Source organism: Tripterygium wilfordii, chromosome 17, assembly GCF_013401445.1.
Source record: "Tripterygium wilfordii isolate XIE 37 chromosome 17, ASM1340144v1, whole genome shotgun sequence".
Classification (NCBI taxonomy): domain Eukaryota; kingdom Viridiplantae; phylum Streptophyta; class Magnoliopsida; order Celastrales; family Celastraceae; genus Tripterygium; species Tripterygium wilfordii.
Genome location: NC_052248.1, coordinates 4,913,161 through 4,929,556, shown reverse-complemented (window position 1 = coordinate 4,929,556; position 16,396 = coordinate 4,913,161). Strand labels below are relative to the sequence as shown.

The 16,396-nt window shown below is 34.9% G+C and overlaps 1 protein-coding gene across 1 annotated transcript; it reads left to right on the top strand.

Moving 5' to 3' along the window:
• Positions 1 to 5,538: 5,538 nt before the first annotated feature.
• Positions 5,539 to 14,926, top strand: LOC119982602 (mitochondrial adenine nucleotide transporter ADNT1). Its single transcript, XM_038826070.1, is given in 9 exon segments — positions 5,539 to 5,943; positions 7,800 to 7,848; positions 7,951 to 7,980; positions 7,982 to 8,115; positions 8,941 to 8,978; positions 9,452 to 9,564; positions 11,424 to 11,537; positions 12,665 to 13,003; positions 14,584 to 14,926. Coding segments are annotated over 9 exon segments (1,059 nt in total). The 5' UTR covers positions 5,539 to 5,785; the 3' UTR covers positions 14,668 to 14,926.
• The last annotated feature ends 1,470 nt before the right edge of the window (positions 14,927 to 16,396 follow it).

Below are 16,396 nucleotides of genomic sequence, written 5' to 3'. Positions count from 1 at the left end.
GACGGATGGAGTATATATTTAAAATTATAATGTGCAAATTAAACTGGTAAAGGTCCTCTGATTTAATTATTTTTATTTAGATTCCTAAACTATAAGAAATTTTGTAGAGGTCATTGTGCCTTAATTTTCTCCACAAAATAAAACTGTGCGGGCTTAATTAAATTAGCCCATTCAATATATATATATATATATTAGAATTATTTGGCTATATTATAGGCACCATGGTAAATTAGTTGTAATGATATTATGTAAGGACGAGATCACCTTGATTTTTTTTATCATAAGATTAGCATAGCAACACTGATAAGAATAAACTGGTTAAAAAATCATTATTATTTTATTAGGGGTGATTCAGACATATTATCAAAAAATTTATACTATCGTTTCTAACAAAAAAAACAGAACACTGTATTGTATAAAAGATATATTATACAAGTTTAATACCATGTTCTTTTCAGACATTGGATATGATGAAAATATACATCAATTTATACAATGAATAATAATATTATACTATCCTATACGGAGTACGAAATAAACTTAATTGGACAAACAAGTTGTTCATATGGGTTTGGAGAGAGGAGAATGAGAATCAATGAGAAGCACAAACCATTTTCTTTCAAAGTTTTTCCTAAATTCAAGTCAAGTTTAAGTAAAAGTCCTAATCAAGTTGAAGTGATCAAATCAAGAAGACTTAAAAGTGAACTATTTCAAGAACATTATAAAGATTTTGTATTTCATTTTGTTAACACTGAATTTGATTGTTAGTAAGAGGATTTTGTTCAAGTGAGCAACATGTTCACATAAGGAGTTCAAATTTAGGAACAATCAAATTAGCAATGTCAATCTTTAAAACAAAATTTTCCAATGAATTTGTAGTATAAATCACTAACAATTTGCATACAAAAAAAACTTGTCATCAATAACAATTTGCATACAAAAAAACTAACAATCTCATCTACACTGCACTGACGTCCCTCTTTGATTTAGTATGTTATCTCTCTATGAAAACTTATGCATCGAAATATATATTATATCCAAATCATTTATTATTTGGTAAGACGATCATAGAAATTAGGGGGCATTTGGTTGGTGTTTAGAGGGTGGAATGAGGGTAGGATGAGGATGAGAATCAACAATTCCCTTGTTTGGTTGATTTTGGGAGGGTGGAATCACAAACTCATTTCATCCTCTATTACACAAAATAGTGCGTGTGTGTACTTACCCCAAGTATAGGGTAATCGGCCAGTAATAAAATCCGGGAGTCTGGAGTTGAATCCATAAGGAAGCAAAATGTAAATTTTGGTGGATGAATGCAAACAACTAACTAAAGAGTTAAACGCAAAGAATAACAAATAAAGTATGAAAATGGAAAATGGCCAAAGGCTCGACAAGCATGCACGTTTTGTAACCAAACTAAAACAAGAATAAAGACAACAATTAATTTAAAACATCTAGCCTCTAATCCTTCCCAATGGATACTCATTTCTCATACTCAAGGTACAATTACAAACACACACAACCATACACCTTGCATTGTGCGATACCATTAACTATGCATATGCAAAGGAAATTGGGCATGAAGACTTCGATTCCTAAATGGATGTCATTGGGCCTCTTGGTCTACGATGAACGCAAAGAGATAGACACCTAGTCTTATGGATTAATTTCCCCCTTGGGACTCAGCTTTGCTAGCACCTTAGTTTCACACTCAAAGACCAATTAACCATAACTCTCTCATGCATATTCAGTAAATTCCACAAAATCCCATCATCAATACACACAATAAATGGTTTTGCAATTTAACTCAATCAATTGGGGAAATCATGCATTGAGTATTAGCAATTCTTAATCAAGCATATTAAATCAAGTTCCTCTACTACACAATGAATACAAAGAACACAACACACCAATCTTATGTATTAATGTTCCCCTTTGGGGCATAGCTTTGTTGTTGAATCTGATTCACACTCCGAGCCTAAGAAACAAATACTCAATTCTTAATCAAGCATATTAAATCAAGTTCCTCTACTACACAATGAATACAAAGAACACAACACACCAATCTTATGTATTAGTGTTCCCCTTTGGGGCATAGCTTTGTTGTTGAATCCGATTCACACTCCGAGCCTAAGAAACACAATAAAACATGCTATTCTCAAGCACTCAAATACATAGCTATCACAAAATCGAAAGAGAAAGGTCGAAGCTACGACTCTTTAAACATACGTCAAGCAATCGAAACTCGCATCCATCATTCCGGACTAGAAACTAGAAGTTGAACCTAGCCACTTATGATATTGAAGATAAACAATCAATTTTATTGATCAAAACTAGTGTTTACAGTAAAATCAAAAGAAAGCTTAGCAAAAACTAGAGAGAATATCCTAACCTAAGAGAGAGAATGGAATGGAGCCTACTTCCCCCCTAAAAAGAGAGATTCTTTCAAGAATGGTGTTCTTAGGGTTAAAACATCCTATTTGGACCATTTGGTAATGAAAATACCTAATACCCTTACAAGATTAATCCCTATTGGTTACACTTAAGAAATACCCGAAAAAACCTTCAAAAATCTGTGTTACAGTTGCTGGTTTACGACAAGGTGTCTAGACGTCTTCTTAAGGTGTTCGGACACCTGGGCTTCATCAAGTTTTCGTCATAGGCTCTGTTTCATTTTTCAAAGGATATATCTGAACACCTAAGTTGGGTGTCCGAACACCTTGAGAGGTGTCCTAACACCTCACTACAAAAATGCCCAAAAAGGTGTTCCAAGTTGTCAGAATTAGGTCCGATTTTATAAAATCAAGGGGAAACATTTGTAACTGTAAAACTAAGCTAAAATACAATAAAATACATTAGCTAAGTGTTAGAATATCCTAATTAAACAACATTGAAACCTCAAAATAGAGGTCCAATCAATAGCCAAGCTCACCAATTTGGTGAGAAGTGGTATTCTCCACAAGAGAGAATGAATATTAACATACAAAATATTATTTTACCCTTACCAGTTAAACTAAAACAATAGAAAATATTATTTTTATTTTTTAAAAGAAAAAAGGGTAATATAGAAATTATATTATTAAAATTCTCGTACTCATATTCAAACATGGTCATACTCACCTCATTCTTATTTCACACTCATCTCACACTCACACCCATTCAATTATGAATGAAATGGCCGTTAGGTACTTACCAAAAAATCATAGAAGTTAGGGGCATTTAGAGGGTTTAGATGAGGGTGAGAATTACTCATTCCTTTATTTGGTTGAATTTTGAGAGGGTATATGGAACCTCAAACTCATTCTATCATCTATTCTCCATTGTGAAGAATGAGTTTTAATATGTAAAACACTACTATACACATATTACAAATTAAAATTCTCACACTCCTCCTATCAAACATGATCATACTTACCTCATACTCATTCAATTATGAACGAATTCTTTTGGACATTTATAACTTTCATTTTTTTAAAAAATCATAATTGTGTTTTGATTGGAATTATGAGTCTAACAGTATTTTTTTGTCCCAAACAAAAATCAAACTTATATCAAAAGAGACGTTGAATATTTTGGGTTTCTATTAAACAATCTAGAATTTTCTTGTCATTTTCATATTCAAATTATTTATTTTAAAAAAATATAATGTAGGAGGACCCGTAATCCCAATCAAAATATAATCATAATTTTTTTAAAAAATAAAAATTATATGGTACAGTGGGATCCACTATAAAAAAATTACAACAGAGCCGAGTGTGTTTACCCCCCGTAGTGGACACATTTACTAACCTTTTGCTGACAAAGTGGACACATTTTGTTTCTTACAAGACAGAGAGGTTCCCCCTTTATTTTGCAGAGAGACAGAGAATATTTACCAAATGCTTTTTACCTCCACGAGATGGTAAAAAAGAGAGTAAAGGACAACTTTTTTAATGAACGAATCGATAATTCGATACCAACCCAAGTTGAACAACTTTTCTGTACTGCAAGAAAATGAAGAAGTTTGTCCGAATCGAAACCTTTTTATTTTCTTTTTATTTCTTTTGCTTTGGATCAAAAAATTAAAAGAGAAATAAAAACCACTTTGCTCCTCCTGTATGATAATTTATGTGCGAGATAAAATACGCTTATTATCTCTAAAAGATGTGAGGATCCATGGAAAAATAGTGCACACACCTGAAGAGTAATAACTACGAATTTTCACGTTGTGCAAAAAAGATTATAGGTTTCATGAGAAATTTATTACAAAATACATAGAATGCCATTCTTATTTGGGATGCTTTTGATGATAGATGTTATTTTAATATCATGCACGTAATTTCTCATAATAATTTTAACATTATATATGCTATTAGCAAAAGTTAAACCAAACATTAACAACATTTCAGGCATCATATTTACTACCATTTTTTATCATGGTATAATATATGTTACTGTCAAAATTGTCTACCAAATAAACCCTAAGTCTTTCTTTTTTTCTTTTTTCTAAGAAGATAGTCATTGATTCGTTGGAGTTACAAAAAAGGTACATGAGAACCGGGCCTATAAAAATGGTTTCGGCCCGAGTCTTGCTCGGACATATGAAAATGATAGGGTAATACTATTGACACCCTTATTTTTACTATTTAAACCCCTATTGAAAAGACACAATAGACATTCTAGCAAGACAGATGATTGTGTCAGTTTTTTCAAATGATTGTAATAAGTAATGGGTACTTGGTAATTTGGGCTATAGATCTTTCTCCGCTTTGCCCTTTTTTTAAAAAATTTTCAAAGGAAAATGACATATTAATACCATTTTCAAAACGTTGGACATCTAGGTCTATTTCAAAAAACTTTATCCCTCATAAGTTCATTTTTTATTTTTTATAATATTTAAATCATTTAAATTTTATCTTATTCATTTTTTACCCTTTTGGATTAGATCTAATATGGTTTTCTCTCTTGTTATATGCTACATCTCTCTTATCTCACTACATCTTCTCTCTCTACTGCATCTCTCTCTCATCACAACAACTTTATCTTTCCTATTGAATCTCTCTCTCTACTACATCTTTCTCTCTCTCTCATCGCTTTTTATGACTGTCGTTTTGGTCCAAAAATGACTGAGCATTTTGCATCTATATGAGGGGAGTCTAATGGTGATGGTGGTATTGCAAATTGTCATCGAAATCGATCGGATTTCAAGGGGCGCTTGGTCAATTTGTAGAAGAGGCTTGGTTGCGAGAAGTACCAAGTCGGTCCAAATCATTGGATTGGGCAGGTTCTCAACCCAATGTAGATCTCTAGAAACCAATCATATGGTGAAGTGTAAATAAATTAAAGAGACAGAAAGATGGAGAGACTGACTGGTGTTGGATGGCTGGTTTGGTTTACATCACAAAGTTACGACTGGTGGTTCAAAACCCCCACCTAAAACCCTCGTCCTTGTGTCCACGTGGGAACCTAGTAAGCGAGTACAGGTATTATATCTACTCGAGCAAGTGGGATTCGTCAAGCGTAGCACATATACACACAAACGTCAACACGTCATCAGCAAACGCCGTCATGTCTCCCAAGTCGTAGTTAGAACTTCAGTTTGAGTTCCAGGTAGCCGTCACGAACGCTTGCGCAAACTACAGTCTACGAGGAGAGCAGACGCAGGAATGCAGATACTCTCTCTACTGTAATTGCCGGAGATCCGATTCGATAGATCTCCGAAACAATCGAAGCAGAGTCCGAGTTGCATTACTGTTCCGAAGGCTACTTTACTTTCCTGCGATAGACTTTTTCCTCCGATTAAATTATGGCTTCAGAGGATGTGAAAGCGAGCGAATCGGCGGTCTCGACGATCGTGAATCTGGCTGAGGAGGCGAAGCTTGCAAGGGAGGGAGTCAAGGGCCCCAGCTACGCCGTTCTTAGTATCTGCAAGTCTCTTGTCGCCGGAGGAGTCGCCGGAGGAGTGTGAGTTTGCGGTGCTTTTCTCTCTTTCCTTGAAGCATGTGGATAATATTGGATTTACATAATTACGTTTATGTGTCTGCGAAGAAAATGTGGGAATAGACTGGAAAGTTGAGCACTAGAGCAAGCAATCATGATCTATTGTTTGTTGCCGCGAAATTTTTTTTGAGAAACCATTTTCACCTGAGTGTATGATAGCAGTATATTAGTTATTCAATCTATTGTTGAAGAAAGTTAGGAAGAGAATATAAAGTTGAATGTGTATAGTTTATCCAGTAGGAGTGATGAAGCAGTCATTGTTTTCATGCTATTTTTTAGAGCTGAATAGGATTATGGAGCTATTATCTTTATAAATGAGAAAGAAACAAAGGACATGAATCAGCAAACAAGTCAATATTCTTTGGTATATTTTTTTACACAAAAGTGTACTTCTGAGTAGCTTTTTACATGAATGAATGGGAAGGAGAATTCATGTGGATTCTCACTAATTTCTCATATGGAATAATTTAACTGATCCCACCATTGTTGTGTCAGATAAATGTTTTGATGAGGATGATGCTTTTTTGCATTTGAATTCCTCAAAGTTGTTCAGTAAAACTTTTTGGCCCTGATTTATTCTCCCTTGGCTTAGGATTTAGCTAAGCTGCTCTTAATTTCGTAAAAATTGATTATGAAAACTACCATGTGCAAGTTTAGCTTGCTGAAGGAGCTGGGAAAAAAATTGACCAAATTATTGTGTCCTTGTGTTCTCTGGAAATGTATATATTGTTAATGACATTTTTCTTTATTGGCATGTGCTAAGTCAGGATTTGTGTTTTATTGTCTCTCACTTCTCTTAAAAGAAGCAAAACTACTTGGGTTTTCTTGTTAAATGACTTAAGTCCATGATTTTTAAGTAGTGGTCATAGTCTATGAGCTATGTAAAGTATGTACTATAGGTCATGGCTTTGATGATACTGTTTGGTCTTGCTTGTGAAATGTCATAGGAAAAGGATGACGCTGTACTGGGCATTAGGGTAGCTAGTCAATTAACTAAAACGGCTAGGAAAAGGATTAGTTGACAAGATAGAGTTGTCCGGAACTTAACATAGCGCATGATTTGGAGTGTAAAAAATGCAGCTCATGAATAAAGTAGAGATTGATCTAGGGCCAATTTGAATGGTGTACTTGGACAGTACCAATATTATAGTGTGTTTTGCTATCTAGGGGATGAATGAGTTCATTTTGGTGTGGAATTTTGAATATCTTAGGATTCTGATGGATTCCCATCATTGAAATTATATTCAACTTCACTTTGAAACAACATCCAGTTTTGATACTGCATGCAACCTTATGCATGACCGGATATGGTTTTTACAATCTCAACTCTTGCAGTCTGTTGGAGAAATATACCTCCGCAGGATAAACTGACGCTTCTAATGGCTCCAAATTGGAGATTACAGAAAAAAACCAATGACACCTTGGTTCACCATGAACAACAAAGTGTAAACTGTATCTCTAGGTTGTTCTATCTTGAAGGTCTTCATTATATTGAAGCAGTTAACTCATATGACAAAGAATTGAGTAATCTCCTATTCGTCAAAATCAAAGATGAGTTATTGAATTCTGATAATATCACATCAGATTCGACGGCAAGGATAGCTTCGATAGGTCTTAAGTTTAGTTCTACATATTAGAGAAAAGTTATCTCTAATTTGAAATTACTTCAGTATTTGTAACTTTCTTCGTTCTTATTGAATATCCCGATGGTTATAAGCTTCATCTCATAATGTATTGTTTGAAACTTCTTTTCACTTTCATATGATTGCAATGTTGAATTACAATGGCTTAATTGTTTGCAAATTTGCATATAAGCGCAGGTCACGCACTGCTGTTGCTCCATTGGAACGGTTGAAGATACTGCTACAGGTTGGTTAAGTTTGTTTGAAATTTTCAGTTCCACTGATTGGTTATTGCATTAATAAGCTCTTACATAGTATTATTAAAATAAAAAGCTCTTACATAATGCAGGTTCAAAATCCGCACAGCATAAAATATAATTGGAACAGTTCAAGGATTGAAATATATATGGAAAGCTGAGGGTTTTTGTGGGCTGTTCAAAGGAAATGGTACCAATTGTGCTCGAATTGTCCCAAACTCAGCGGTCAAATTCTTCAGCTATGAGCAAGCATCTAAGTATGACTTCTATATGGAATATGTTGCATTGATTTAATTGCCTTTAGTATGTAAATGATGGCTTTCTCAATACAGTTAGATCATCTGTCATGTCCCATTACTTGACGCGAGTAAAATATATGTTTGCTTTGATTTTATGTTGAACTACTTTAAGTTATTTTTGTCATTCTAAATTCCCCTTCTGTAAATCTCAGGTGATAATGTAGTGGGTGGGAGTAGTTTGGGTTCTAGGTTCCGGGTCTTTCCATATGTATATATATACTTTTTTGTGCGTGTGTGTCGTGCATAGTTTTAGCAGTTTCTTTTTGGCGGGGGGATGGTGGAAGGGGAAGAATGATAATGATTTCGTGTGCCCGGCTAATGTACTCTGTCTGGAAATTATTATTAAACGAATGATTACATTGGTTTTAAAAACAGTCATTTGAAATAGAGTGCTGATTTGCAGTCAAATATTCGTAAGCATCATAAAACCGTTGTTTCTCATCTAATACACAGTTCTGGAAATTATTATAAAGTATAAACTACTGATTGCATTGGATCAAGATCAGTCATTTGAAATAAACCACGCATGTACAGTCAAAATATAAACATCATAAAGCCTTCCTTTCTCGTATTTACTTGTCTAGGGAAAAAAAGCTGTTCCCTATACCGAGCTGATGTCTATATCAACTTTCTTAGACCATATTGTTACTAAGGCTAGGTTCTTATGTACATTTGTCCCGAGTATTGAAACATTTATCCATTGTTAACAAAAGTTGCTGTAGAATCTACGGATTTGTTGTTTCCTTCTTTCTGATTGGTTTTCTTTGATATTTTTCTTAACAGGGCTATACTGTTGCTATATCAACAACAAACTGGCAATGGTAGGTTCAAGATCATCATCAATGTTGGATTGGTACTCTATTTTTTGTCGATACCTTGACATGTAAAGCCTATTAGGGAAAAAGAAAAAATTAAAAAATAAAAAGAATGAAGAGCCATATGGAGACCGTTTTGTAGATTCCATGTACTTCACAAACTTCTCTTCTAGGTAAGCTGATAATTTATTCAGAATTGTGTCACACTTATTATACTTATTGAAAAACGAATCAGCTCCTTCGGATATCCTTTTGTTGCACCATATCCGATGACCATAACTTCGTGGAAATTTGAGTTAATGACTAACATTTAGCTTGGGCTTTTATTTGATTAAAAGAAATAATTCTTGTTAATATTTCTAAACTTATCTTAATTGAAACTCCGATCGTGACATGACTGGATGAGAACTCAAAAATAGATGGAACTTGATTGGAAATATAGGCTGTTTTGAGGCTTTTTTTCTTGTTGCTTCCTGCAGAGGATGCGAAGCTTACTCCTGTTTTACGCCTTGGAGCGGGAGCATGTGCAGGAATAATTGCCATGTCTGCAACTTATCCCATGGACATGGTACGAGGCAGGCTAACAGTGCAGGTATTATTGCCTTTAGTATGTAAATGATGGCTTTCTCAATACAGTTAGATCATCTGTCATGTCCCATTACTTGACGCGAGTAAAATATATGTTTGCTTTGATTTTATGTTGAACTACTTTAAGTTATTTTTGTCATTCTAAATTCCCCTTCTGTAAATCTCAGGTGATAATGTAGTGGGTGGGAGTAGTTTGGGTTCTAGGTTCCGGGTCTTTCCATATGTATATATATACTTTTTTGTGCGTGTGTGTCGTGCATAGTTTTAGCAGTTTCTTTTTGGCGGGGGGATGGTGGAAGGGGAAGAATGATAATGATTTCGTGTGCCCGGCTAATGTACTCTGTCTGGAAATTATTATTAAACGAATGATTACATTGGTTTTAAAAACAGTCATTTGAAATAGAGTGCTGATTTGCAGTCAAATATTCGTAAGCATCATAAAACCGTTGTTTCTCATCTAATACACAGTTCTGGAAATTATTATAAAGTATAAACTACTGATTGCATTGGATCAAGATCAGTCATTTGAAATAAACCACGCATGTACAGTCAAAATATAAACATCATAAAGCCTTCCTTTCTCGTATTTACTTGTCTAGGGAAAAAAAGCTGTTCCCTATACCGAGCTGATGTCTATATCAACTTTCTTAGACCATATTGTTACTAAGGCTAGGTTCTTATGTACATTTGTCCCGAGTATTGAAACATTTATCCATTGTTAACAAAAGTTGCTGTAGAATCTACGGATTTGTTGTTTCCTTCTTTCTGATTGGTTTTCTTTGATATTTTTCTTAACAGGGCTATACTGTTGCTATATCAACAACAAACTGGCAATGGTAGGTTCAAGATCATCATCAATGTTGGATTGGTACTCTATTTTTTGTCGATACCTTGACATGTAAAGCCTATTAGGGAAAAAGAAAAAATTAAAAAATAAAAAGAATGAAGAGCCATATGGAGACCGTTTTGTAGATTCCATGTACTTCACAAACTTCTCTTCTAGGTAAGCTGATAATTTATTCAGAATTGTGTCACACTTATTATACTTATTGAAAAACGAATCAGCTCCTTCGGATATCCTTTTGTTGCACCATATCCGATGACCATAACTTCGTGGAAATTTGAGTTAATGACTAACATTTAGCTTGGGCTTTTATTTGATTAAAAGAAATAATTCTTGTTAATATTTCTAAACTTATCTTAATTGAAACTCCGATCGTGACATGACTGGATGAGAACTCAAAAATAGATGGAACTTGATTGGAAATATAGGCTGTTTTGAGGCTTTTTTTCTTGTTGCTTCCTGCAGAGGATGCGAAGCTTACTCCTGTTTTACGCCTTGGAGCGGGAGCATGTGCAGGAATAATTGCCATGTCTGCAACTTATCCCATGGACATGGTACGAGGCAGGCTAACAGTGCAGGTATTATTGGGTGTACCTAATAGATTTGATTGAAAATTGATTTAGGGGAGTGTCCATAGTATTGCATTGTTCTTTGGTCTGAAGTATATGTAGCTATCAAGGCAAAAGTGTTCTCTGAATATAAATTCCTGAACTTACAATTTGTTTTCTCTGGACGTCCTCTCTATGTATGTGCGTCTGACTCTGTTTGTTTATTTAAACTACAATTTATTTCATTTAATCTTGCTTCATAATATATTATTTAAGCTGCAGATTATGTTGCCACAAACTTAGGGAAAAATTATATGGTTGATGCAAATTTCTGGAATTTGCTATTAGATTGGTCTAGAAATCATTATTTTAATTGTTTTAGCTCAAATGGATTTCGTTTGAGCTCCCTAGTTTTCTTGAAATTTGATACCTTGCACTGTAAGCCTATTTATTTTGTTATTTCATTTGCAGACAGAGAAATCTCCCTTCCAGTACAGAGGAATGTTCCATGCTCTATCGACTGTTCTCCGGGAGGAAGGTCCACGGGCTTTGTACAAGGGCTGGCTTCCTTCTGTCATTGGAGTAGTAAGTAAAAATTTCCAAATTCCACTTAATTTGGACTCTGATCATGACCAATGTTGCATCTATGCACCCAGTCTTTAAAAACCAAAGAAGAAGTGATACGGTCATAGTTTGATTGTAATATTGTATTATAAAGTACAAAGATATAAACTCTAAGCTTAGCATGTATGTTATATCCAACTTGTACAATTGAATTCTATCCGTGCAGAATTACTTTGACCAATGGGGAAAATTTATGGGAAACCAAAATTTTATGCCAACCTTAATTAGGTGAATGGTTAGTTTTAACAGTAACAAACTCTTGGTTAAAAGGTAAAAGATCGGATTAATAAAGACCCAGCATATGATACCCAACTCTAGCCTCTCGTTGAGTTACATGTGTGATTTTGCATCCATTCAATTGAACCTCTTATCTCTTTTAATCATTTTTGGCACTTTTTCTCCAAGATTTATTTTGTTACTTGATCTAACATCAAATGGCCATCACAAAATTGGTCTTTATATTATTTTCATATAGGTCTGTTTTGTTAACCATTGACTGATTTTTGTGATCAGTGACGTTAGTTTATGTTAGAATATGTATAAATGATGTGAAATGACCCAACCCAACAAGTTAACTTATTTGGTTGAATGACAAAGTAATTAACCTTAACATGGTATCGGAGCGGGAGGTCTTGAGTTTGAACTTTACTTTCGCAATTTAAAAACTCCCATTTGTTGTTGCCCCAAGTGTGGGCCTTTGAGTGTATATGTTCTTGCTCCAAGTGAGGGTCTTGTGTGAGACTAGCATTATGTTGGGCCGTCGGATTGTCCAACACACACTTGAGGGGGAGTGTTAAAATATGCTTATTATGAGCTGTGGAGGAAGAGTGAGAGAGTGAGAAGGAGTGTGTGTGTGAGAGAGAGAGAGAGAGTGAGAGACTAGAGAGAGAACTGGATAGAAATCAATGGAAACTTTCAGTATGGAGATTTGACTTTAGTTTCTAGCTCTCTATTAAATTTGTTGCATCATGTAACAAGATTTATTATGCTTTTGGGGATGAAATCTTGGATTTGTTTCTTCCTGAATCTTTTTTCAGTTATGTGATATAATTCTTTGCACTTCATTTTTTTAATTTATTTATTTGCAGATTCCTTATGTGGGTCTCAACTTTGCTGTGTATGAATCTCTAAAAGATTGGTTAGTAAAAGCTAATGGACATGCTGAAGATTTGGAATTAAGTGTGGTAACAAGGCTTGCATGTGGAGCTGCTGCTGGAACTGTTGGCCAAACTATTGCCTACCCTCTTGATGTAATTCGCCGAAGAATGCAGATGGTGGGATGGAAAGATGCTGCATCCATTGTCACAGGTGAAGGGAGGAGCAAAGCTCAACTTGAATATAATGGCATGATTGATGCATTCAGGAAAACTGTTCGGCATGAGGGCTTTGGGGCATTGTACAAGGGTTTGGTACCCAATTCTGTGAAGGTGCGTGAGTCCTTTACCCACATAAACTAAGTATCGGGTAATCTATAAGCTTACTTGACCAATACGTTATGCAAGTTTTATCCTCCATAGGCAGATGGAAAATGTTAGTTGATTGACTTCCAAATGCTTGTTTTGTGAATTGTGATGTATCTTTGTGTGGCTGGCAAGCGAAAGGTTCATTAAATTTCTATCTTAGATGGAGCTGGTTCATGGTTTGCTTTACTTGATCCATTTATAATATTCCTGATAAACCTTAGCCTAAATTCCTTTGAACATCTAATCATGGTTCAAGCTACCCCAAAGAATTTGGCTCATAAGTTGCATACTTTGGCCCAGTTAAACCCCTAAACTACTTTGTTGTACATTCCACGTATTTTGTATATGACATTTTTCGGGTTAGTTTGTTATCCAACTAAGTTGATGGGCCAGTGATCATTGGTTCATTGGTATGGATGTCTTCAAATACAAAACTATGTAGAGTGGAAGGTCTTTTTAAAAGCTTTTGCATGTATTTCAGGATTCATCTGTTCAATAGTTGGTAGGTTGGATTGCCTCCTAAGGCTAGTTTTTGGGATTCATAGTAGCTTTAATGTAAAAAAGTTAAACAACTTATGTGCGCAAAGCTCCCATGGTGGGCGAGGTCAGGGACATGCAGGATGTACGCAAACCTTACTCCCACATAATATATGGAGAGGTTGTTTCCAAGAATTGAACCCATGACCTCTAGGTTGTACCCTTGCAACTATACCACTGGCCCACATGTTTGATTGTAAAAGTAAACATCTCGCATGCACAAGGTTCCTGCAGTGAGTGAGGTTGGGGGCAGACAGGATGTACCGTGTACTCATATCTTACCCCCACATAATATGTGGAGAGGCTGATTCCACTTTTCAGGAAATTGAATCTATAACCTCTAGGTTGCAACTCTATCACTAGGCCACCTATTCGCCTTTGAGGAGGAACTTAAATTTAATTGAACTGAATAAGGTCATTGTTGATTGGTCTTGTATGCCTCAAAAAAAATGGTGAATCAACTTCTCCCTTGTTGCTTGGGATTTATGGTCCTTTTTTCTTTTGCTTCTAAATGAGTATGATAATATTAATAGAAACGTTTGCTTGCTGGAATGGTCGCTTTGGAAATCATATTGAATGGGTTGTTTGCTTAAAATTCCGTTTTATTTTATCCATACTATATGGTATGAAAAAGCTTAACTAGATAAATTGGGAGTTGAAGTTTTACTTTTGTGATCAACAGTTACATTTTCGGTTTTTCTTCTCTTCTAAAACTTGTTTGCTTTTCCGACTACTTGGGATGGGCACTTGGTGCTGTGTTAATGAACAAATTACTGTATGTCATTGCCACCAAAGGAAAAAGGGAAAAAGAACAAAGATATCAATCTAATTATGCACATTCTTTTCATCTGAGGAGCAATAAAATAGTAATTCGTACACAACGTCTTGGGGCATAAGACATTGTGGTTTTGTTGGTATCTTGCCAGACAGAAATACATACTGTTTTTTTCCTCTATACAAAGTTCTTGCACAGAGGACATTGTGTGATTCTTCTGCTACTTTTGCAGGTTGTTCCATCCATAGCAATTGCATTTGTGACCTATGAGATGGTAAAAGACATTTTAGGAGTTGAAATCAGAATATCAGACTAAAGATGGGGTATTCTATCATCTTTATTGAACAAGCGTGCTATTTTTGTAGGCTAGCATATAGAGAGAAGGTAACTGGGTACTGTTTTCATTATTTCCCTGAATCTAGAAGCATGTTTACGCCTGTGTTCTATATGTTGCATTTCCCGATTTCATATGTATGTTTCCTCTGATTTCAGCTTGTCATTTCATAAGCTGTTTTAATAAGTATGTTGATGGAACAATGCAAGAAAAGCAGTTGCATGGGGCCGTCTTCTGAGTATTTTTATTCTCTCTTGCCCTCCCTTTCTCTCTCTTTCTTTGTGTGTGTCTCTGTTGCGTTTGCTAGGAGATTAATTCTGCATTAACCTTTTAAAGCACATAGAAAAGGGATTCTGGATTATAGGATTCTCATTTTCATCCCCGCTTCGTTTCTCCTGTAACTAATTCATGAATTTAAACATTGTAGACTGTAACGTAGGTCCTGTTTTGCTAAGGATTATATGAACTATAGATATGGACACTGACTCCGTAAGCTATGGATAGAGATATATGTATGCTACTGCTAATTGTCATTTGGTGCATGATAATTGATAGACACAAAGTACGATATCATAAGCTTTATGCAATATGAAGGCTCCATTTGGTAAAGCATTTGAAAGAACATATATATTCTACTTCGTAGCATATATGCTACTTTGTAACTAAACGCCTCATTTGAAGTCACATTTAAAGTAGCATAATGGTAGCATTTTTTGGAGCCTTCCGAAATGCTAACCCCTCCAATACCCAGAATACCCCACATTTTTTAGTCATATTCCAAATATACCCTAAACCCTATTCACTCTTGAAAACACGATTTCACTCCACACCCTCTGTTTGCCTTCATTGGCATAGCATAGACCCATATTTAATTTTTTAAATATGTAACAAATTGTTTTTCTTAAGCGTTGAATATACTCCTTGAAATGTGGAACAATTTAATTATTGATTGCTTTTGTTTTATGATGAAATTGCATAATGTATTTAATGTCGATGTATGTAATTTGCCAAAGTATTTTGAACAGCATAAATGCTATAAAAAAGAATTGAACCAAACAATCACATCATTTTAGATAGTTATATATGCTAGCATTTAATACAACATTTTAAAACTAGCATTGATTCTTTTCAAGTGTTTTATCGAATGGAGCCGAAGTATTATTGGATCGTTTGCAAGTTCACATTAGGTCTATCCTATGTAAGGCATACACTTTTGTGTATTTGTGCACTTTTGTTTATATTGTGCATCTATATAGTATGTACAATTTTATATTAGATGATGTATAAACATTTATATGTATGTTTAATCACGCAATGCCTGTGTACATGTATACGAGTGCATCAATGGTATATTTTTTCAGTTATATTCGGACGTAAGAATATACACAGCAGAGCAAACTGTATAAGTATCTATATGACTATATGTATAGCTGTCAGTATATTTGTTCATGCGTCCTTATCTAAACATCATCCACAGTTTATGTTTGGAATTTGTATATAGTTGCACTCTACATGTATATCTATTGTGTGCAGTCCAAGGAACAATGGGTCCGCATTCGAGGAGGAATGCAATTTTAGCTGCAGCCGGGATTTGTAGGTGCTGCTGGATTAGCTTATGCTATCAATGTTTCTCAAAACATATTATAAATGGTGGATTGCATTTTTTTTGACGTTTAGGATTTAAAATTTAGACTTTAGGGCGTCAAATGCA